Source organism: Columba livia, chromosome 13, assembly GCF_036013475.1.
Source record: "Columba livia isolate bColLiv1 breed racing homer chromosome 13, bColLiv1.pat.W.v2, whole genome shotgun sequence".
NCBI lineage: Eukaryota > Metazoa > Chordata > Aves > Columbiformes > Columbidae > Columba > Columba livia.
The window spans coordinates 9,604,080-9,627,449 of record NC_088614.1 but is presented as its reverse complement, the minus strand read 5'-3'; the positions used below and the strand labels follow the sequence as shown (position 1 = coordinate 9,627,449).

General features: G+C 39.2%; 1 protein-coding gene across 6 annotated transcripts in view; it reads left to right on the top strand.

The window, feature by feature from the left end:
- PLCG2 (phospholipase C gamma 2) overlaps positions 1–23,370 on the top strand; it is a 70,726-nt gene that overhangs the window by 17,873 nt on the left and 29,483 nt on the right. For 5 of the 6 annotated variants that reach the window (XM_021290686.2, XM_065028888.1, XM_065028892.1 and 2 more), the window contains 10 exons: positions 9,491–9,631; positions 12,258–12,351; positions 13,829–13,876; positions 17,080–17,164; positions 17,913–17,996; positions 19,361–19,404; positions 20,312–20,384; positions 21,422–21,523; positions 21,697–21,815; positions 23,173–23,258. In XM_021290686.2, the coding sequence (XP_021146361.2) occupies positions 9,491–9,631; positions 12,258–12,351; positions 13,829–13,876; positions 17,080–17,164; positions 17,913–17,996; positions 19,361–19,404; positions 20,312–20,384; positions 21,422–21,523; positions 21,697–21,815; positions 23,173–23,258 (876 nt within the window). The remainder of the gene's footprint in view (positions 1–9,490; positions 9,632–12,257; positions 12,352–13,828; positions 13,877–17,079; positions 17,165–17,912; positions 17,997–19,360; positions 19,405–20,311; positions 20,385–21,421; positions 21,524–21,696; positions 21,816–23,172; positions 23,259–23,370) is intronic. The other variant, XM_065028893.1, reaches the window with a different exon arrangement.

Here is a 23,370-nt window from a genome sequence, read left to right as displayed (position 1 = left end):
TGCAGATGGCTGAAGGAAGCGGGTCTGAGCTAGATGTGACTGTGCTCACCCATGCTTGGGCTTCCTTTAGTCACCTGGCTATTGTTCTATACATAGAGACACTTTAGATGCACTTAGAGCTCTAAGATCATCTGAGGGAAGTATTTGTAGACACTGCCCACAAAATGTTGGAGCTTTTTCTATTGTCTTTTACTTATTAATGGCATTTCTTTGTATTCTGCATTGTCCTCATTTTAAGCTCTTAAAGATACCCTAAAGTTTGCTGGGTGGGCTATGGGACTGCTCATGAGGCTCAGAATCTCAGTACTGTTATTCCTAAGTTGCCCAGGTCATCAGTGCCAAAAGATTGGTTTAACTTCTGAAGACAAATATTTTTCCTGTGAGGATTTGTGTGTTTGTTTGTTTCTATTCCCCTGTTGTGCTTTGTATGTTGCAGTATGGTATTAATACTTCATCAGATCATCTATGCTTTAAATCCGTTGTTGTGTTTTTCATTCCCATTTATATTTCTTGGTATCCACAGTAACTCTGGTTTTGGTGGAGCCCCAGTCATTGGTTTCAGTAGGAGAAATTTGCTCCATTTTTTCGATGAGAAGTAAGTTTTGGTGAGTGTTGCAGAAGTGCTGACCCAGCGAAAGGTTAGTGACCCTGATGCAGAATGCACAGGGTCTTGAGGTTATAAACAGGAAGGGTATTTCTGTCTGTGTGAAATAACTTTGAGGTGATATTTTCACAACCTAATACTAAGTGGATGACTTACAAGGCTGGACTCACCTGGCTGCTCAGATATTCAGTTGGGAGAATGAAAGGCTCCTCCAGAGTGAAGTTTCATTCCTGTTCTGAATTATTGTCTGCTGGAGTCTCTTTCTCTGGCCATTGAATGTATAAAAAGCATAATAACACCAACCTCCGAACTCTGAGGCAGTATGGGGGTTTTGAGCTTCTTTCTTTCATCTATGCAGTTGGTTTAAGTGTGGGAGTTCTGTTGCAAGGCATTGCAAATGTGAAATATAATTTGAACACTGAGAGCAATTTTGAGTATAAAAGATAACACAGAAATAAAGAGGCACTTTTTGTAGGGCCATGGATCTAAATCCCATGGCACTGGTTCCGTAGCTGATAGTAGATACCATTGCTAGGAAGAATAAGCAAATCTCATAGAAGTCTAGGGTGGACCACAGTCTTCCCCCCCACTTTTTCTTGCAGTAGCACAGCCTGGTGCTAAGGATGGCATTTGGCAATTTTGATTACATAGCAGGGGAAAGTGTGTGGTGGGGGAAATATGTTTTTCATTGAGTGATACCGTAGGGCAAGTGGGACCCAGTATGACTTGGCTATGGATTGTTTTACTCATAGATTTTATTAACCAATGTACATTCACGGGTTTGCAATTTAAGAACTGCAGATCTCGGTAACTATAGTAGAGCTAAACTTAACTTTTGCTTTACTAACGCATGAGAGAGGGAAGCTTCAGTTTCCTTGTACAAAGGGAGTTGATTTCCTTGTTTAATTTGTAACAGGCCTTTTTCTTTCAGAAACTAATTTATGCATACTTGGTACATGACCGTGAAGCTGTAACTTACCAGCATGATTTACTGCAGTGTGTTGCTCAGCCTGTCACTTCCTTAGGGTTCTGTTCTGTATTTTTATTGTATAATATGTTTACCCTTTCCAGCCGTGCGTGGGTCTGTGTGGTGGCCCCCGGGTCCCATACACCCTGTGTTGTTTCTCCCAGCTTTAGCTGTCCCAGGCGGGCCACACAATGGATGCGTGTTGTACATCCCCATGGTATCTGGGCGTCATTTCTGCCTCCACATCAGCCACTGGGCTGCTGTGTTTCTTTGCTGGGATACCAAATGGCCCACGGACAACTGTACCGAGACAGCGGTGGAAGGCGGAGGGGAAGGAAGGGGCGGCCAGAGTGAGAAATGCCCATCCGGACCCTGCTAAGAGACGTGTCTGCGCGACCGGGGCTTTGCTGACTGGGGACGTTTCAATATGACCAAATAAGGCCTCCCAAATTTCCTCATATTGTGGTACACATATTTATATTTATGTGAATAAATTAGGGCTCAAAGAGGTTATGGTATTTAAGCTTGTAAAGCAAGTAGGTGGCAAGGTGTAAATCTCCAGGAGGCTGATCCATAATGGATATTTCACTCTTTATCAAATGCAGTGTCATTTAAGGGCAATTGTTAAGGGAAAGTTTGTGGTGACTAGAGTTTAGTCACTGGAAAATATGTGAGTTTCTGCCTACTCTTCCATGAATCCTTGTGTTCAGTGATGATTCACAGCCAGGAGAATTTATGCTCCGAGAAATCTGTGGTGGCTTCCTTGAATGTGCAAGTGTGTGTAATACTTTTCACATTTCAAGGAAGATTCTCTTGAGGACATAAGATGATTTCTGTTTTTTTGATTACCCAGGATCTTTTTTTTTCCATCTAAAGAGGTGGTCTTTTTTTATAAAATGATCTAAACCATTTTTTAATCCCTTAATTTTTGAAAAAGAAAGGTTACCTTTTTTTTTTAATGTTCCTGATTTATTGCAAAATACTAAAAATAAAAAAAATCTAGTAGCCATTTAGTTGTGGAAGCACACAACAAGAAGTAGGTTTAAAGTATTGGAGGGCCACGTTTAGAAAAAGATAATGTAGTATATCAGCTTTTAAAATGCTCTTTATGTAGCCCAAGAGGTTAGAGCGTAGGTAAGGTTGAAAGAGAAAAGGAAATAGATGTATTAGTATTAATTTATTCTGAAAACTTTATGTTTCTCAGAGGATGAAATAGCTGTGTTTGGGAATGGCAGAGATGCAGACCTCTTGTCAATGTAATTGCAAAATTACGAAGCAGAGGAATAAAAGCTACTTTATTTGAGTCTTTTGATGCTAATGATGTGCCGCAGTGTAACACATAGTAACCATTTCTTTTCGATTCAGTCCAGAGCTTTATTAATGCAGTAGGACTGTCTTATGCCTATTTTCATTTTTAGTAGAAAGGTATGATTGCCAATGCATAATATTTTATTTTAAGGTCAATATGGACTCATAATTTCACATTGTCTCTCTTCTCTTGTTTTTTTCTGTAATATCTTTCCAGAGTTTGTAGAATAAAATGACCATGGCTTTTTAGATACATTTGCTATCTCATATTCATTTAGTGTTGTTGATCTTTCTTCTAACCTATGTAAAACATTATTGAAGAGTGAGATCACTTGAGATTTTCTTCCTGCTCAAAAGAGGAGATTTTACACAATTTTTCCTCTAGAATATGATTTTTTAAAAAACATAAAAAGTTGAATTTTCATGTTTCACAGGTATATTAAGAAAGGGAGTGAATGGAAACGAAGAACTAACTTAATAAATTCATGTTTTGTGTAGAATTAGAACCTGTGGGAGCTGCTCTGTTTTTAATTGGTCTGCAAGGTTGCACTGTTTGTGATTTCAGATTGTGTTATGTTGCCAAGCAGAAATCACTAGTTACTGCAAAATGTCACACCTGGGTATTTAACGATCAAAGCTCATTGGAGAAGCAGCGTATCTACAATATAGTCACGTGGGTAACAGAACCACATCAGGCCACATAAAATTTACAGTGTGAGGTGAAATGCAGGGATGCGTAATTTAATGCAATGGCAATCTTGTGTATGTTGGCACAGATGGTGCTGTTCTAGCTAAAATGTGGTGGGCTTTTTTAATCTTTATTGTTGTATTTTGTGACTTTTATCTTGCAGCATGTTTTCCCCGAGATTAGATTTTGCTTGTTTTGCTTTTAAAATCTTTGCTAAAATGACCTGACAAAGAGAGTTAATTTTGGTTCTGTGCATCCATTTGGCTGTCAGGTGCTTTGGGAAACTTAAAACCCAAACACCCAAGAGACTATTTATGCAAGTGATTTACATTCTTAAACGTATATGATGGTTCTTTCCCCCCATCCCCATAGGTAAAACAGCTAGGTTATTTAATCAGTATAGTTGTTAATGCCAATGTGAACGTCCCCTATGGTGGAAAACTCCTGTCTTTCCCTTTGGAGAAGTCGGTGTAAACTTTTACAGCATCCGTGCCCTTCTGGGAGGAGTGATGAGTATCTACATACTCTGCTGAGTGTGAAATGAGTGTTTCTTTTGGCTGGAGTGTTGGACTTGACCTTGCTAGTTTCTGCTATCAGATTTTCTTTCTGTCTGAATTTCCTTACTGTTTCAGACATAAAGTAATAAATAACTCACCTTGAAAAGCTCAACTCCGTATTCTGTCATTTTCTTTAATTTCGTATTCTGCGTGCTGTTAAAAAACAACCAGTATGTCATTGCAAAAGTGAATCCACTTCTTGCTCTTTGTGGAGTATCTTTTCAAAGGAACATTAAAACTCACCTTTTTTTCTGTTTTGAAATTGCTGTGTTTCAGTTATTACCCAGGGGATCTTTGTGTAAGTCTTCAGCTGAGTATTTAGAGCTTGGTTTCTGTGGTCAAATGAAAAAATGAACGCGTGTAGCCTTTAGCTGTTTTAAAATCATTTCTTCCCTTTAGCAGCTCAGTTCTGCAACGTTTAGTGCGAACTTACAACGACCAGACTTCCTGTCATGGCCAACCAGTGAAACGGGGATGGGGTGAACTTCATGTACCTGAGCACCCCTAATGAGATTGATCAAAGTCAGTGCGAAATATAGGTTCTCCAGTACACTTTTCCCAGCACCCAAGTTTTACATGACAGCATCTTTGTTTTGTTTCGTTGCATGGAGTACAATGTAAGCTTTTAAGGGTGTATACGTAAATTTAACCCTATTCCTATCTCATTTTGTGAAGGTGCCTTTTAATTTTAATATGAAACCAATAGCCATTTGAGATACATGGCCCCTTGAATTCAGAGCTCAAACTGGTAAGGGCTGTAATATATTGCTGCTGGGCTGAGCAGTCCGGTTGAGAAGTTATTAATTTAATGGTAATTTGTTGTTACTGTACAGAACAGCTCTGTGTGACCTGATTACTTAAAAGACTGTGGGTTTGAAAGGTGGACTTGTCTAAAGCTTGTGTCAGTCACACCACTAAATCCCCAGAGGAGCCCTTGAAAAGGCAGTCACGTGTGATTTCTCAAGATGCACCAGACTGTTTCTCATGTTCCATCCTTGTAACTGTGTTTTCAGATATTTTTGTGGCTTACCTGTAACATCTTCCTTGGGCCACTTGAATGTCTCGCTAAATTTCACTGTTTGTATGAGCTGGATTACTTGCAGTGCCACATCTGTACTGTGATGCTGCAGATTTCTGCTTTCGCGTGACTGTGTCCTTCGCTGAGAGAAACCTCACCTTGTTCCCTTTAGAGTTGCACAACATCCATGTTTCACTCCTGCTCTGAATAAAACAGGCTATTAACACATGCCTTGTTAATTTTTAATTCTGCAGAAGTGAGGACAAAGCCATTGTCCTCACTAACCACTGTGAAGTACATTTGCACAAGGATACTGACGGCTTTCTGCAGTCACTGGGTGCTCATTTGCACATAACCTCTGTTGCAGGGGACAGTTTCTACCTTTCTGAAATGAAACCTTATTTGGAATATTTTGTAAGGCAAATTATTGGGAAAAATAAAAGATAGTGTATTCTGAAAACTGGTTCTTAAGTGCAGAATGTTGAGATATATATATACACACACGAAAAAGCAAAAATATTCATATAGAGAATGCCTACCCTGTTTCTCAGTCCACAGCACTTATATGATCAGAGAGCCTTATCTTCCTCTCTGAAACACTGCTAGCAGGTTCCTTTTAGTCTTCTTGAGACTCATTGAAAATACCTGCTGAAGTAACTAATGCTCATGGCTTGATTTCCAACTCTGTCAGCATCCTTTGAATCAATCTGTAGGCTTTTTCTTCTCCCTTAAGTATATAACTCTGAGCTCTGAGGCAGAACTTCTCCCTTTGAATAGCAGTGCTGGTTCTCTTCCGGAATGTGGAGAGTGTTGTTGTGTACAACAATGTAAGTTTTTTTGCAGTTCTGTTCACACCATTCCCTACCTGTGCTTACCTTATGTCTTCTGCTCAGCTTGCACAGCACCTTCTCTGGTAGAATCCAAGTTCTGTTTTACCATCTGTCTCTAAGTGTAACTGAAGGAAATGTAGCAGCAATTCATACATATAAGTGCGTTACTAAATGGGATCACTACTGCCAGGTTATTTGAACGGAAATCAGTGGAGATGTCGAGGATCAACATTTTCTTGTTAGGTTTATGGCACTAAAGAGCTCTAGCAAGCACTCTGGAAGGCACCACGCGATTAATCTGTGCAGTCTTTGGAAAGTAGCTATGTAGTAGTGTAATGATCCATTGAATTAACTGATTTGCGGATAACACAAACCATCAGGAGCTGAAGCTGAGCAGTTTCAGGCTCTGAACTGCCACGAATACTGCACGTTCAGCTCAGAGCCTGGAACAGGATGGTAACTGAAGGTGTCTTGGAGTCCAGCCTTGTTAAAGAGCCACTTGAGGGAGTTGTCAGAATCAATATGTGACTGATGAGGCTGCCAAGGACATCCTTTTAACCCATGGAAATAACCACATTAAAGAATGGATGAAATGTAAACTACTATTGTAGGGTGTTTAGAGTGGCACTAGACTTCTAAACTGTTTGGCTGGGAACCAAATGCGTTGGGAGTGTCCTCCTCATCTTGCTGGGTGTGAGTTAACTACAGGGCATACTTTGATTTATATTTCCTTGGGAAATGCATTAATCTTCTTGCACTATTTTATTGAAATCACACCTGCAAACATGTTGGATTTGATCTGAACATGTCCAGATCTGTGCTTTTTTCAGGTGTATCATACCCGAGGAATAAGTGTAAAAACGGGTCAAGATACAGCTCTGCAATTTGCATGTGGGGCTGAGAAGGAGGAAGGCTCCAGTACTTCAAGGCAGTAGAGTATCTGAGGTGCTGTGCTTGTAGTTTGAGCCCTGGCACAAAGTTACGTTTTGATTGTTCAGTGACAGATCGTGCTATAAAAAGTCCACAGTGACTGCGTAACAGCTAAGTTGGTACAACTCATTTACTAATCTGAGTCTGAAACATGCTGCAGCTTTTCCTGGCCTGTTCCTTTCTCGGTTTAGTTGGGCTTAGTCTGGGCTTAGTGAGCATCGTTTGGAGGGTGCTGGTGGCTCCAGACTACCAGACCCAAGCTTATGCTCACTGTGCATGTCTCTTATTTCTCCCTCTGATTTTCTGCCTTGGCTTTTCTTTCAATAATATAGAATAATGCATCCTAAATGACACTATAAAATATCATTAAAATATATTCAGGTAGTTTCTCTTCATTTTCTGAAACTATAACAGGTATTATGTCTTTCTTGTGTTTTGTACACCTGTTTCATATATTATTTAAGTAAACATAGTGATATCTTGCCAGAAGCTTCTAGGACCTATATGTTGCCTAAAAAGTAAAGGAATGTGAAATTCTGAATTTGAGGGGGTTTTATATAACTATTTTCTCTCTCTTCCTCCCTTTCTCCCCAGATTTTGTTCTCTGGCTGAACTATTCCCCTGTTTACTGAATTTTAGCAATTAGGATATAGAAATCTCTTTCAAAGAGCAATTGGAGAAACAGTAATATGGTTACCAGTGTGAAACGTGTGCATACAAAAATCCTTGTGTCTGGATGTATATACACATACGTTCATGCAGGAGAATGGGATGGTAAGGTTGAAAGGCTGCTGTAATACAAGGAAAAGAACTGTAGTGAGTAATTGTAACCGAGGGGAGACATTGAGTAAGTTTGTGTGTTTGTTTCGGAGTTCAGTATGAGGTAAGAGCCACTCGAAATGACAACAGCAATGCAGGTTGTGAAACCTGTTTTATTGTTGCTTATAGTTTGTACTTTGAGGGGGTCTTCGTGGAGTGGTGTTCATGTGTGGATTTGTAGGAGTCTGAAATGAAAGGTGTGCTTTGCTTTGGAGTTAAAACTCTGGTTTTCAGCAGGGATTTGTTGGGTGAAGGGAAAGCAGAAGAGATAACTGGGGTTGCTCTTGCCCATGATGAGAATGAGCCAACGTGGTGTGCAGTCCCACGCAACCTCCTTCCCTCTCCATTTGGGTACTTTCTGTCTCTGCATCCTCATTCTTCTCTGGTGATATTAACATGAACTCATGGGCTTAGATCATCTTTTTCAGATGGTGGCATTTGGGGATGGATATTTGGATGCACCACTAGGGATCTATGTGATACTGTGGATGGTCAGGGGGTCAGAGCCATCAGTAGGAGCTTTTGCTTGCTGGACATTTATGGTCATGTCATGAATTTATTTTAGAGTTTACGTCTAAATTTAGGGGCTTTGGCCAATCAGATATGCAGATCTTAGGAGATGTTTTCATACTTTGAGAGAGTGGCTGAGACACAGATGTTGACACATTAAAAGCTCTATCTTCAAGATAATTACACTTGGACAAATTAGTTTAAGATGCTTGTATCCTGTGATTAGTTCAGGTTAACCTTTGAGGTCCCATTTTCCCAGGGTAAGTTGTTCAATGATTGGCAGAAAGGAGCATCTGGGGGAAAGTTTGGCCTGGGATACTTTGCAGAGAAAAATAAATTCCAAGATGAATCAATGTTTTATTAGCAGGCTTTTATTGATGAACTTTGTTGCTTGTCTCTCCGTGCTTTCCATGCTGGCATCATAGAATCCCAGCGTTACACAGGCCAAAGCTTTAACTGGTGTTCAGCTCCCTCTCCGTTGGCAGCAGAGTTGCTTTTTTATTGTGTTATTAACTGTCTTCTGTTATTGGTGAGACGCTCATTTAAAACAGGGTTTTACACTGCGGTGTTCTTAAATGCATGCGCAGAAACCCTCAGCTATTTTCCTTGGATCTTTCTAGGTCTGATAAACACATTTCGAGAACAACCATGAAATGTTTTTCTTCACTCTTCATCTTGTAGCTTGCAAGTCAAGACTGTCCAGAAGTGGGAAGAGCTGTTTATTTGTCTGGTCCACGGGCAGAACAAAACCACTTCCTCAGTTTTCTAATAAGTATCTTATCTTGAGAGTGCATGTATTACTATTTCAGTTCTGTCCCACTGCTGTTGTGCAGGCCATGTAGCAAGGGTTTGATAAAAAGGGAGCTGACTTGAGAAAATGTGTGCTCGCGCAGCATTCCCGTTCTGCTCTACCGTAAAGGTACCTGTGTTCTGTAGAAAGCAGCAAGTTGAAACTGATAAAATAAATAATGTCAAAACCCAGACATCTCTTTGGAGTTGACCGGAAAAAACCTCACAACATTTTAATTATTAGGCTGGATTTTCTCTCTATATTCCTACTTTTAAATATTTTTCTTACGAGTGCCAGTGACTATACTAGCTGACAAGGTTAGCTGACTAAGATCTAATGTATAAGTTTTAGGTGTGTAAGTTAGAAGTTATTTTATATATGTATACATGCTTCAACTTGTTCATTTATTTTTTCAGACTCTGCTGGAACTTAAGTGCAGTTGTACTGACTGAATGCTGTTTCATTTCAGTGGATCTGATGGAAATAAAAGAAATTCGCCCAGGAAAGAATTCAAAGGACTTTGAGCGTTGCAAAGCAAAGCAAAGAGAAGAACACTGCTTTACTATTTTTTATGGTACCCAGTTTGTCCTCAACACCTTAAGCTTAGCAGGTACTTTTTTTCTTATTTGTTTCTTCTTTAAACCTCCCGATTCAACACATCAAATACATCGATGGAACAGTAATGCGAAGACTACTGTGGTTTTGACTTCTGCAGTTCAGGAGTGCACCAGATGTTTAAAATCTGGAGACAGACCTTTTACTTGGCCCTTCATGTCTGTGAACTGCTGTGTTTGTAATGTTTTGCTTTCAAATAGTGTATTGTGTGAGTGTAGTTTCTGCTTTGCTCAGTGATTTCTAGCAAGGTAGACTTCTGCTGGTTAAATACCTATAGTAAGGTTTTCAACACTGAAGAGCAGAGGTGACGTTGTCCTCTTTAAAGTCAGCAAAGGATTTGCTATTGTCTCACTGTGCTCAGAATATTGCGCTGGCATTTCCAGTCTGGACAAAATTATTCAGGAAATAATAGCCATGAAGAGTTAGACTAAGCTGCATCACAGAAACTTCATATCACATGTGGGCAATTGCAGACTAGTTTGGAAAAATGAACTTCTAGTTTGGGTTATTTGTGTGCATGTCACCTGATAACACCAAACTTATAAAGAAGTACCAGGGAACCGTAAATAAAATTGGAAGGTGATAAATTGATATTGAAGCGATCCATGTGAAATGGAGGGAAGTTGTATCCTGTATCTGTGGAAAGGGATGGGACACTTCTTATTTCAGGTGAGATTATCCAGGTTCGCAAGCCCAAGGTTTTTGAAATGAAAAGGGATATAAATTCTTACAGTGCAGGCTGAATACAGTTTCTCACTAGTGGAGTTTACAAAGAGATTTTTCTTCTAAAAAGTTTGTGGTGGATCCTTTAGAATCATACAGATAATTTATTTGGAGTGGTAGTTCTCTGTGTTGTATACAGGAGCACACTTGTCCATTTAAATAATTAAATTAATTGCAAAATCTTGATAGGAGAAAATAGGAGTGCTTTGTAAGCATTTTAATGCCAACAGTAGCTTTTTAAAAAATGGAATTAATTGCTAATAGATTGCAGTACTAGAAGACAGATTTTTTTTTTTCAGTCTGATGCACTGGAAATTAAAGACTGCTTGTGACTACTCCATTGTTATAGGCTTTTAACTTTAAATAAGTTTTACCATTGTTTACTGAAGTCTGTGAAAATTTTGAGCAAGCGGCTGTGCTTACGTGCCTCCGTGCCAGATACTTCTGATTGATTTCCTCTAACAACCCCCCCGTCCCTCCTCCATGGCAGTTCTCAAAACCAGCCTTCTGCCAATACTTTGAAAACACTTGGTATCGTGAGATATGTTGCTATAATGTTGAACTGCAGAACAACGTGATATAACTTTCAATTAAGGGGGAAATCCTTTTCCTTGTTGAAGTGCTTTGTTGTGGTTTCTTAAAACAATATGAAATAGTTGTTACTTAAAGGGAATGGTAGGTGTCATAAAGGGCAGAATTGTCTTGGGAGAAGAATTGGTTTGGCAGTGGTAGTGGGTGTTCTTTCCGAAATTGTAACCAACTGAAAAACATTTCCATGGGGAGCTGAGGCTGGGCTCTAACTTCATCCTTGAGGGATAAAGCATTGTTTGGCAGTATGTTTAAATAAAACGTAATCTTCATCTTGTGAGAAACACAATTTCAGCTGGTGTGTGAAAATAATTTTTCAGAACTGGTTTGATTGAAGAATGCCTTTATGAAATTTCAGAACTAGCACGCTAAAGCAGATGGACTTTGCCACGCTGAAGGGTGTGATGATAGCATCTCATCCAAAGCCCCAAAAATGGGTTTCAGCTTAACTGGCATTCCCGAGGGAAGGCTATACCCAGCACGCAGTTCATCATGTTGCTTCTGTTGGGTCAAAGCGTTACCAAATGCAATCCTGTTAAATGATGTGGAGGACTCTTCTGGTTTGGGAAATAGAAGGGCAAACTACATTTAAAACAAAACAAGACAGTGATAAAACAATTTATAAGGTTGAGAGGAAGATGTACCTGGCTTCTAGTATTAAGCCACTTAAGCGATTCTAGACCTTTTTTAGCTTGTATTAAAATGTGTTCTACGTGAGCTACACCAGTTTTGTGCATTGCCCCCTTCCTGTTCCTCTTGCCTCAGTCTGCTCTGGAACAATCCATGTTTAGAAGTATGGTTAGGAGAGACAGAAGGTGGTTATGCACATCAAAAGCCCGTACTTTTCAATTTTCTTGTAGGTTGCTTGGAATATAATGAACTAGTTTTATGCTATAACGCACTGAGTTCTTTTGTCTGCGCACCTCAAGTTGCTCTAGATGTAGGTCCCTGAGCTTTTGCCGTTTTGGAGATAGAAAATAAGAAAACAAATTTTGATTGTGTTACTACAAGAGCTCAGCAGTAGTGTCACAGTCTTTCTGCTAAGATACTGAAACTTGTCTACCCTGATAAACAGACTTCAAAGAGGAGGTATTTGCTAACAGCTTCCAAAATTAACTCTCCCACCTCCAAATTTGTACTGTTTTTTATTAATTTTATTATTAGCAACATGAAGTTATGTGGTGAGATTTATAAAAGAGAAAGATCAATCAGCAGTTTTGTGTACTAGGGTTTATCTAAACATCGTAAGTTATGTCTTGGTTTTGTGTTGATTTTCTTTTGATGTTTCTCATACCATATTATTTTTTCAGCTGACTCTAAAGATGATGCTGATAAATGGTTGTGTGGCTTGAATATCTTGTATCAAGAGGTCATGAGTGCTCCAACACCAGCGATCACAGAGAGGTATGTGGACATAATTTCACTTCGTGAAATTTGGCTTTTCTTTGGAATTGGAAGTGGAGAATCTGAAAGAAATTTTTAAGGTGCAACAAGTGGTGCCAGCCAGTTACCTTAAGAACAACTACTGTCCAGTTAGTGTATGATACAGAAAGCTCTCCATGTCTGCTTTGCTATACACACACTCTGGAATCACACTCTGCTGCAGCCACTAATGTGGACTTGCAGTTTACCTTGTTCTGAATTCCAAAATAAAACAAAAATCTCCTAAAGAGATCACAAGTACATCTGATGTAAGAGTGCACTGATTCGTGAAAAATTCAAATGTCTTATGCAATCACAGTAGGCTTGCTCTCCCAGATGTCCATGTGTCCTGTGTTCCAATAAGTCGACATGCACTTTTGCAGTTTCTCCTTTTTATTGGAGCCGTTGCATTGTATGGCAGTGTGCTCAGCTGACTCCGAGAGCCAGGCTGAAAATGAACATTTTGAAGGGTTACTTTTTCACAGCCAGCCATATGGTGTTCAAACTGTGCCCTTAATGCTTCTGTTTTCTCCACGTGAAGCTACTCATGCTCAGAATGCCAGTTTTGTTGACAAGTTTTTAACACAGTCCCTGTACCTGATTGCTTTTCATCACTGCTGGCAGTTTGTTTGTTGTCCACTGCTGTTACCTGTTGTGAGGATATACCTTGTCCTCGCTTGCTACCTGAGCAAACTGTGGCTTTGACATTGATGTTGTCTTTACTTACTTGTTCCAGTTGGGCAGAAAGGGTTCTTATCTATTCTTATCTCTTGTATGGTATTGCAGTGAGCTGCTATTCAAAGTGCTGCTGGGTTCCAGGCTACGTTTACGCAGCAGTGATTCCCGTAGAGCCTGAGGATAAGCTTAATAATGACATGCTGTGTTCATCCTTTAGATCAACACTTTGTGTGTGTGTATTTACTATTAATGCTGCTAACAGTATTTTGCTGTGCACCTATAACTGATGTGCAATGTATTGAGGCTTTTCTTTAAAATCCTCTAAACATGACCTTTGAAGGTCCCTTCCAACCCAAACTATTCTGATTTCCCCCTAATTTTTAATTTTTTTGCATCTAACAGATCTTTGAGCCAGCAGCGTCATCTGGCATTAAAAATTTACTCCAGTTTAGATTAGCTGAAGTTTGGCTCACTTTATCCACTTAAATTTTTACAACTTCTGGTTGCTCATTCTTTTCTGTCCTGCCCACCCTTCCCCTTCCTGTGTTGTTTATGTGGCTTTAAAATGCAATATTAAGCAGCAGAAAAGTATGTATTTACAAATATGGTTATAAAACTGGCTGCACTGGAAATGCTTTCACTTTATTAAAATATATGTATCTTATGACTTAAATATTTCTATTGAAATTAATCTGTGGGTTTTGATATTTCATTGGCTGTGTTTTCTTTAGAATTCTTAGATTAAACCTTTTTTTTTTTTCCCCCCTTTTTTTCCCTCAAGCTGGCTGAGAAAGCAGATCTATTCTGTTGATCAAACTAGAAGAAACAGGTAAGAAGCTCTCTTTATTCAGTTTGGTTTTAGCGAACTTTTGTTGCAGATTCTAACATGGAATGAAAACAAATAAATATGAGGTCACTGAAACTGGCATTTGCTCTTGCTTTAACAACTTGAGCTCTGCCTTTTGCTCAACACAATGTGGTCACAGCACTCACTCAAATGATGAAAAATAAATAGTTTTGCTTTTAGCTTAGGATTACTCTGCCGGAATGGGGACAGGGAGTTGTCTTCTCCCAGTCTTACTGCAGAGATTCAGCTCAGCTGTGCAGGTGTGGTAGGTTGCTTGCCTTATAAAGGCAAGAGACTTTATAGGTGTCCCTTTCATAGCCAAATTTTAGCTCAGCAGCTTGGACTGTATAACCCACTGTGGGCTTTCCCGTGCAGTTATGCCACCAGTTCTTCCTTCATTGCTGAAGCATGTTTGCATTGAAATGATTACACATAAACTAGACAGACCAGAACCAGCTTTTATAAGCTTGTTCGGGCAGTAGGAACAAAGAAGCTGCATAAACAGAGCTCAATGTGGGATGCTAAAGATCCAGGGCAGAGTGATTATTAGCCTTCCCTTGTTTCAGTCACAATGGGGCTTACACATAGCTAGTATTATAGTATGTGTGATATTATTAGTATTTTAATTATTATTATTATTATTATTACTAGTAGTAGTATTATAATATGTGTGGTATGTAGTTTGAAACTATTCATGGCAGCAGGGTCAAATATATCCAGAGATGGGCTTGTCCCAGCAATAACATGAATTCTTGCCTGCAGGGGTCAGAGCTGCGAGGAGAACAGAGTGTTAAGAGGAGACAGCAGAGATACCTGAGGATATTAGAGGAAAGAGTACTGATATGACAGGGTAGTACCATGGGAAAGAGTTACTTTAACAGTGGGAAACAGAAGATATTCTTGAGGATAGATACAGAAGGAAGGCAAGTTAGTGGTGTGGAATAAGGCAAAGTCTTAATTTTTTTTTAGCAATTGGCCTGGCTACACAGGCTTGTCTCTTGCCACATGTTCAAATAGACCCAAGCCATAGAGTTACCTCTGACATGGTGCTTGTCACGTGAAAGATGTCCCATGGCTTGTAGCTCCCAGTGTGCTGTGTAGCTTTGTGTGTTTGAGTTTCAGCAGGTCATTTCAGGTCCATGTGTGTTGTGGGTTTATAGCTTTTGCACAACAAAGGAGAGGTTTTTTTAAGATTAATTCAGTTGCATACCTCTCCTTAGAGCTGCCAGAAATCATGTGATCATGAGAAGAATGTTAACCCCTCCTTCCCAATGTCTGTTACTTTACCATCATTTTACCCTTTGTCTGGAACATGCATTTTGTTCTAAGGTGTAATTCAGTGTAGAAAAGTACATGCGTTTCCTCTCATTTAGGCCTTTTCCTAAAAGCAAAATAAAGTCTGGTGTTTCATTGTGTGAATGAGACTGCGTTCTTGCAGGAAACAACACCGTTGTGCAGCCAGCCTGTGCCATTGTGCAGCTGCCCTCAGCATGAGCTGAGACACCATTGCAAACCAGCCTTTCCTAAGCTGGCCGGAGCAGCGAAGGGGAACGTAAACCATTTTTACTGGATATTGGCTTACACCTGCTGATATATTTTGAAAAACTTGCCCCCCGATGGGGGTATGTTGGCGAGGGTCATGAAACACAAGCAAATGTTAGGATGGAGAAGCTGTGGCTGACAGTGTGTCTGCTGAAGAGGTTTCATGTGTTGGTTTAGGGTTGTTTCGTCACAGTCTGATTAGGATCAAGGGGACTTGCAATGTGGAGAGGGCAGTTTTTCGTTCTCTTGATAGATGATTCATGCTTTTAGAAAAAGTCAGGAAAGCAGTTTAGACTGAGCTTCATTGTGTGTAGTGTTGCAGTTTCTTGGGAGGTTAATTGTAAAGGTTAGGCTTCCAGGTTTCACAGGTTGAGTTTTTTCCAGTGGTAATGAAGTCCCCGCTCTTTGTTTTGGCTTTTACTTGTCTGGCCAGAGGAAATTGCTTGTGCTTGGTCTTTAGAGTACAAACAGAGTGCTCCTTCTTGCTCCTAAAAGAAGTAGTTTTTTTCCAGAGGTCTGGCGACAAGGCGGAAAGACAGGAATTTCCTGAGTTCTAATCTGGCTTGGGCATGGATTTTGGCTAAGTTCCTTCTCACTTTGCCTCCTTCCCTCTCTACACAATGGAGAGGAGAATATCTCACAGGGTAGCTACTTGTATGGACACTGTAGGACAGAAGTGTTGCTTTCGTCTATGTGCTTTCAAGTGACTCTGTTCTGATCCTGTGTTTGCAGAGAGTTAATGGCTTATGAATTGCACTGTAGGTCAAGACAGAGTACCATAGCCTTGTTTTCTTTGGTACTGGTGGTATTGCATTAATGTTTTGTGGGCATTGCCTGTAGGACCCATGGATGCTGTGCCTGTGTTCTCTTGACTCTTCCCTGCTTCCTTTTGCTGCTGTGAATTCCCTTCATCTTCCACTTTGCAACTTTTCCCTGTGCCTTTCACATGTCCCACTGTAAACGCTGTGTCTTTCTCATTGAGACCTCACGTCAGTGCCTACCCAGAGTTTCAGACTCTGTCTTAGAACATGCAATCTTATTTCCATTCTTTGCTATCCAAAGAAAGTTCTCTCTGTTCATAATAATAATGAATTTAGCTTTGTAAATATTGCTTAAATACTTGATGTATGTAAGCACTACGTTGCTTAAAATCTGAAATAAGTGTGTCTCATTTGAAAGATCTTGCTGTTATTTAGAAAACTTTGGTTTTTAAATGTTGCTAGTGTATCACTGGACATTCCGAAACTCTGTAGAAAGGGTCAGCAGGTCTGTGCAAATGACCTGGAAGGTAATTCCTCTCTGGGGAGACTTGGTTGTGAGAGTAGGACGAGGTCCTGTTCAGGTGTTGGAGAGGGGGAGAGTCTTGCTGCTGGAAATCAATTCTACCATAAAAGTGAATAACAGCTGGAGAAAAAGGTTATAATGGTAATGAAAACTGCACCTCCTTGTTTTCAACATGTCTAGTTTGCTCACATGTGGATGTTATGTTTATAGAAGCCTACAGCTTTGTGAGATGAGCCCTACCCAAAATGTTTCAATAGTCATGTGTTTCTGTTGATAGAAAATATATTAGTGGCTGACTAGATACAGCAGAACTGTGGGATTTTTGCAATCTTTCTTCTTCTTTTTTTTTTTTCCTACAGTATCAGTCTTAGAGAGCTGAAAACTGTCCTTCCCCAAGTAAACTTCAAAGTGAGCAGCATGAAGTTCTTGAAGGATAAATTTGCGGTAATTACCTGATAAATTATATCTGTTTGCTATTATTTGATATGTGTTGTTATTTCTTTTCAGGACACTGCCTGTATGTTTGCTTCTTGCCATGTACAGTTAAATAAATTATATTGGTTCATTTCTCAGCTTGGCTTTGCCCATATCTAAGGCTATAAGAAAATATAGATATAAATGTTCCATCTTTTCATTGAATGGTTGACCAAAGCTAACACCGGGTTTTGAGCTCCAGTGCTGATACTGTGCAAGAGGATGGGAAACTGTTTTATGTTTAAGATAAAAATCATATATAAGATTTTTTTTTTTTGTAGTATGATCAAGTAATAACCTCTTCACTCCAACTTGTGTTAATAACTTCTGAAGGTTGTTTTGATTCCTACAGGAATTTTAAATATCCCACCTCTTCCTGCTTTCCAGCTCTCCACCCATAAAGCCTACATTCTTGCTTGTGTTGCTCCAGCTAACAATGACTAAATGAGGTACTTTCAGTAACATAGTGGAAATGAAGTCACGATACAAAATGCCAGACCAAAGGTGTGGGTTAGAAGCACTAAGTAACCAACAATCTGTTTACTTGTTTGCATTACAAATAATTTAAAAAGTTAAAAATCGCAAGTGGTTAAAACAAGTGAAGTTGAAGTAGAACAGAATGTGTCAGAAGGTGGCAGCTGGAGTAAGAGCAACTTGTTTGCCGTGCAAATGCAGTTCAGGGAATTCTAAACTCACTCTGTGCTACTTTCTATTGTAGGAAATAGGCGCTCACAAGGAAGATCTTAGTTTTGAACAATTTCATTTGTTCTACAAGAAAATCATGTTTGAACAGCAGAAATCGGTAAGCTTTTTCCTAAGTAGTCTTCATACTGTTTAGTTGCTTGATCAGGATAAAGGATGAATGCTGATTGTTTTTTATTTCTCGTTATTACTAATTTTAATTTATTTCCCCATTCTTGTAGCAGCAAAAGAGTATAGTACTGTACTTTATAGATGACAGTCACCACCAGCAATCGGCTTAAGAAGATGAACAAGACATTGATATTGCTGCTTCTGTGGCAACAGAGATATGCACTGATGCAATGGGGTTTCTAGGAAGAACTTTTCTTCTGAGTTTGTTCAGGATGTAGCGTGTCTTTTCATCAGGCTTGGCTGATCTGTTTACTGATAAGGGCAAGGTTTTCCATACTTGCATTAATATTTATCACTAAGAACATTCTGTAAATCGTGAGGATGTATCCTGGACATCATATATCAGCTATTATTCTCATTGTTCATGGTTAGAGATTAATGGTGGTGAGTCCATTACAAGATGGGAAACTGCCCGACTACTGTTTCCATGTATTCATTGCAGAGATTCATGAAGTTGGTGGAAACTGCATACATTTAGTGACTCTGAAAGTCAGGAACCTTTAAAACTTTGTGGAAACACATAATTTGAAATTACTTGCATAACGACATGTGCTTATAGTTGGTTCAACTTGCATTTGCTAAAATAGAAGCTTCAATAGTGAAAGTCACTGCTGTTTCTTTTGGCAGTAGAGCTTTATTGTGCCGTTTAAAAGTGATACTGAGATTACTGTGAAGTAATAAAGAATCTCCATTTACTGAAAGGGTTTTAACTTTGGCCATGAAAGTCTAGTTAATTAGCTTGAGCAGAAAGCTGAAGAATAAAACAGGATACAGAGCCTTTCTGATTTCCTTAAACTTGTTGTTGCCCCTCCAGATTATTTCAGAGAAACTCCTCAGTTTGCTCAACAACTGCTTTGGGTCAGTTAATAAGTTTCCTGCGATCTGTAACTATGTTGCTCCAAGCTGGAAGCAATTTGGGTTTTATATTCACATGAATAAATGTGATGGATGATACATAATTGCAATTTTTCTGGGATATCAAACAATAGAAGTGCCCTAGAAACTTGACTATGTGTATATGGTGCCTTATAAACAGCAAGCTTTTTGCTTGAAAATTGCATGCGTTCATGCTGAAAGGCCTGAAGTGCACGTGCCAGCCTTGGCAGCATGTTTTTTCTTATGTATTTAATTCAAAGTGTGTCTTGCCAACTTGCATGCAGCTTCTCTAGAGCAGAAATACATGTATTTCGCCTTCCCAGGCCAGTGGACATTATTAGATGGCATTAGATAGAAAATTGCTTATTCTTTTGTTATTTATCTTGTCTCCCTTTCCTGTGTTCTGTTCATTTTAAGATTCTTGATGAATTCAAAAAGGATTCCTCTGTGTTCATTCTTGGGTGAGATTCTTCATTTGTATTATTTTTTCCACATTTCCATATGGTTGTAGTGCTGCAGGATTATTTTTTTAATTGCTTCACTGTTTTTTTTTTTGTTCTGATGCTTTAGTAAGTGAAAAGAAATGATACATCTTTCTGCATTCAGAAAGGTGAACTTATAATGGAAAAAAATGCTGGATATAATTTGATAAATGTTTTTCACCTTCTGACTACAAAAATGGTGTGGACTTGAACAAGCAGATTTGCCCATCCTCTGATTTAGTAAGAGCTGAGCAGAATTATTGAAGGACAATATGAACTAAACTTTATGGGACTGCTTACAAGCACAGATTTAGCAAGGATGGGTAGGTTATCGATACCTTGTTGGTACCAGATGATGCAGCATTTTTGTCCTACAAAAGAGAAAGCAGTTGTGCTGCTTTTTCTTGGTGCAGCTGCATCTCACATCCTTTTTTTAGGAGGTTTTGGCTTATCACAATAGATCGTCTGAATAATACATGGGAGGAGTTATTTGTGGAAGTGTGACTCTGTGGTAATTTATAAGGACAGTGTCTCCATATGCCTCAACTAAGCTTAACAACACCTCTGTCAAGTGAATGCTGCTCATTTTCTACAAAGCATTGTGCAGAGATTTGATGCTTTTGCTAGTGAATCACTACGAAAAACACATCAGGAATGCAGGAGGCTTTATTTAAAGACTCAAAATACAGCAATTAGATAATACACTATTACAAGCCTAATCAAAATTCTATCGAAGTAATAAAAAGTCTCTTGGTGGTGGCAGCACATTTATACTGTAAATCCAAGATACAAATCCATGTCATTTTCATATTCTGCTCTAACATCTGCTGGCACTTCCTCTGTTAATTCTTTGGCTTCACTTTCCTTTTTTCTTTATTTTTTTAAGAAATACTGACCGTCCAGATGCTTCAGCAGTTCATCTCCATGACTTTCAGAGATTCCTGCTACATGAGCAGCAGGTGGGAAGATTGCAGAAATTTTGAGTTCTTTTTCTTGAGATTGTCTCACAGAATTCTACGCTCATTAAAAATAAATGTGATGTGTCATAGAATATGATTGATGTCAGCTGTGATACTAGACCTTGCAAAGATTTCTCCTTATTTGTTGCTGTTGAAGTTCACAAGAACTAGTATTTTTCACCTATACAAAGACTCTGAAGGTGCACCAGAGGAGGAGAGAGTGAACAAAGTAAATAAGATTTTAACAGGTCTCCGTTTAGTCATGTAGATAAATAGACGAGGTTACAAATAAACACTGGATGTATGTCAGAGATGACAGCCTGGCCTAGATACAGTTGTCATCATAGCTACATCTGGAATAATGCCTTGACCATGGCCCCATTTTAGCAGCAGTAACCCATTTTTACATAAAAAGCTGAGGTGAATGGCTGGATTTGAGTCAAAGCTAATTTTCTGTTGAATAGAGCCGGTTCGGTGTCCCATACAAGCAGGCAGGTAAGGATGGAACCAGGGATTGGAACCTTGTCTTTGTGGTCTTCTAGTATGTTGTTTAGCACAGGCATCAAGAGAAAAATTGTGTGATGTTTGCTAATGCTGCTAAGCTCCAGGTTTGCAAATATGATTGAAAAGTGAGACCTACACTTCCTGTATAAGCTTGCTACTTTCTTTTTCTCCCTGTTGCACTGTGTTAAGAGGACGTTCAGACTGCACTTAGAAATGAGATTATAGTTAAAGCAGATCCTTCAAGGCAGTCAGTTTTTTTCTCTGTGTCTGCATGCATTTGTGCACATATATAGTATGTATCTTGTGCGCCTCTGATCTATATAAAGGTACTTAGATGGAGATCTTCTTTTTCCCTTTTAGACATCACAGAGGAGACCCTTAAGATATGCGCGTACAATAAAATATATTGGTAATAAACTTGCCAGATGAGATAGAAGTAAATGACATCTGTAGGTCTCTGTTCCTTATTTGATTTTGTGTAGCATAGTGCCACTTCTCAAGATTTTTTTCTACTCTATTATTATTATCTGCAGGAATCTTGGGCACAAGATCTCAGTAAAGTCAGAGAACGAATGACGAAGTTTATTGATGACACTATGAGAGAAACTGCTGAACCCTTCCTCTTTGTTGATGAGGTAAAATAAGGATACTTTCTAATAACTCGTCGTGGACTTCTGTCTCTCACTGCTAGTTCCTAGCTTGGTAATTGGGTGGCAGATCCTCTAGGCTTCTCTTGCTACATTGCTAGGTTTCTTTTAGTCTTGTGTGGTAAAAGCATTTAAATTCAGTCTCTCTCCTTGTATTGTAGTTCCTTACTTACCTTTTTGCAAAAGAAAACAGTATTTGGGATGAGAAATATGATTCAATAGATGCACAGGACATGAATAATCCTTTGTCCCACTACTGGATTTCTTCCTCTCATAACACGTAAGTGATCAAAAGTTCCATTGTCTATCCCTGTTCAAACAGACCTAGCGCATTAGGTCTGTTTTTCTGACTATGCCAGAAATAAACTGTGCAGATTTGTGAAACCTTCCTAAAGCATGATGTAAATGTGGCAAATACAGTTTGTGGGATTCCTTTTTCCCTTTCTCTTAAGATCTTAGACACACTAAGAGAAGAGGAAAACCCCAACTCCTGTTACAAAAAATAAAAAGAAATCTTGAGTTTAAACTGTTCCAGCCTTTCTGCTTTCAGAAATTAAAATTATTCAGGGAGCTTCATTTTTTTTCCAAGCACCAACAGCCTCACTGAGCTAATGTCAGCACTAATTGTACCTGAACATAGAAACACCAGAAGGACCCCACTTGTCTTGTGGGAAAATCCCACACCGTTTGTGTGGATTTGTTGCCTAGGGAAAGGAGGCAGAGATGTGCACTATTAGATAGATACTCTGACAGTTGACAGTGTCACGAAGTGGACTAAGATTTAGTCCTGAGCAAGACAGGAATATGGAGAGCTTAAATTAGCACATCTGCTGATGAGGACTTGGCTGTTCATGGTCTTTGCCTGGTAATGAGGATCGGAGCAGACAGAGGTCCCTGAGGCAGAGGAAGAGCGCTGTTTGCTATTCACACTCTTCTTTGTTATTTTGAGTTTATTCTACAGCCAGAAGCTTGGAGGCCTGAGGACTGTATTTTTGTTGCTACTGGTTTTAGAATTTGTGACTAGCAACTGAGCTGCCAGTTTCTGTAGTTTGTGTGTAAGGTATCCAGCCCTTTCCCTCGACAGTCTGTGGTATTCAAGCTCTTTTGCTCAAGTACAAACCTATGTGATTATGAGTTTGAATTGTCTTCAAATGGAAGGCATTTGCTCATCTAGCATTATAATGAAAAACAAGGAGGTGTAAAAAGAGGGAGGAGAGGTGAACAAATGAAATATTGCAGGGAATGAAATAAAATGGATATGGATACAGCTTATAGGTATATTTCTAAGTTTTAGGCTGTGGTATCACTCTCAGTACACTCCACATCTTTTCCAAAATGATTATACCTCAGCATTATGAGGTTTAGGTGTGTTTCAAAGCTCATGATTTGCTCTCTAGAAGTGTGTTGGTTTGAGTTGATTGATGTTTAGATTGAGGCTTTAACCTCTTATAACTTGGTCCATTCAAAAATCTGATTGCATCAGATTCAGCAGAGTTCAGTTCTTCCATTGCAAGGAAAACAAAACAAAACCCAACCAATCAAAAAATCAACACACAGTCTTCATGACAGGAGAAAAAGTGAGTGGGAAATGGTTGAAATTGACTGCCTATCTTTTACAATTTCCTTTTATTCCTTAGATACCTGACAGGAGACCAGCTTCGAAGTGAGTCCTCCACAGAGGCTTACATCAGGTGCCTTAGAATGGGATGTCGATGTATTGAGTGTAAGTAAAGTGTTTGTAGAGTGGTTTATAATGTGCTCTCCATATAAGTGGAGTTTCCCTTGTTTACCAAGAAAGAAAAAAGAACTGAAATCAAGAACTAGTTTGTTTTCTG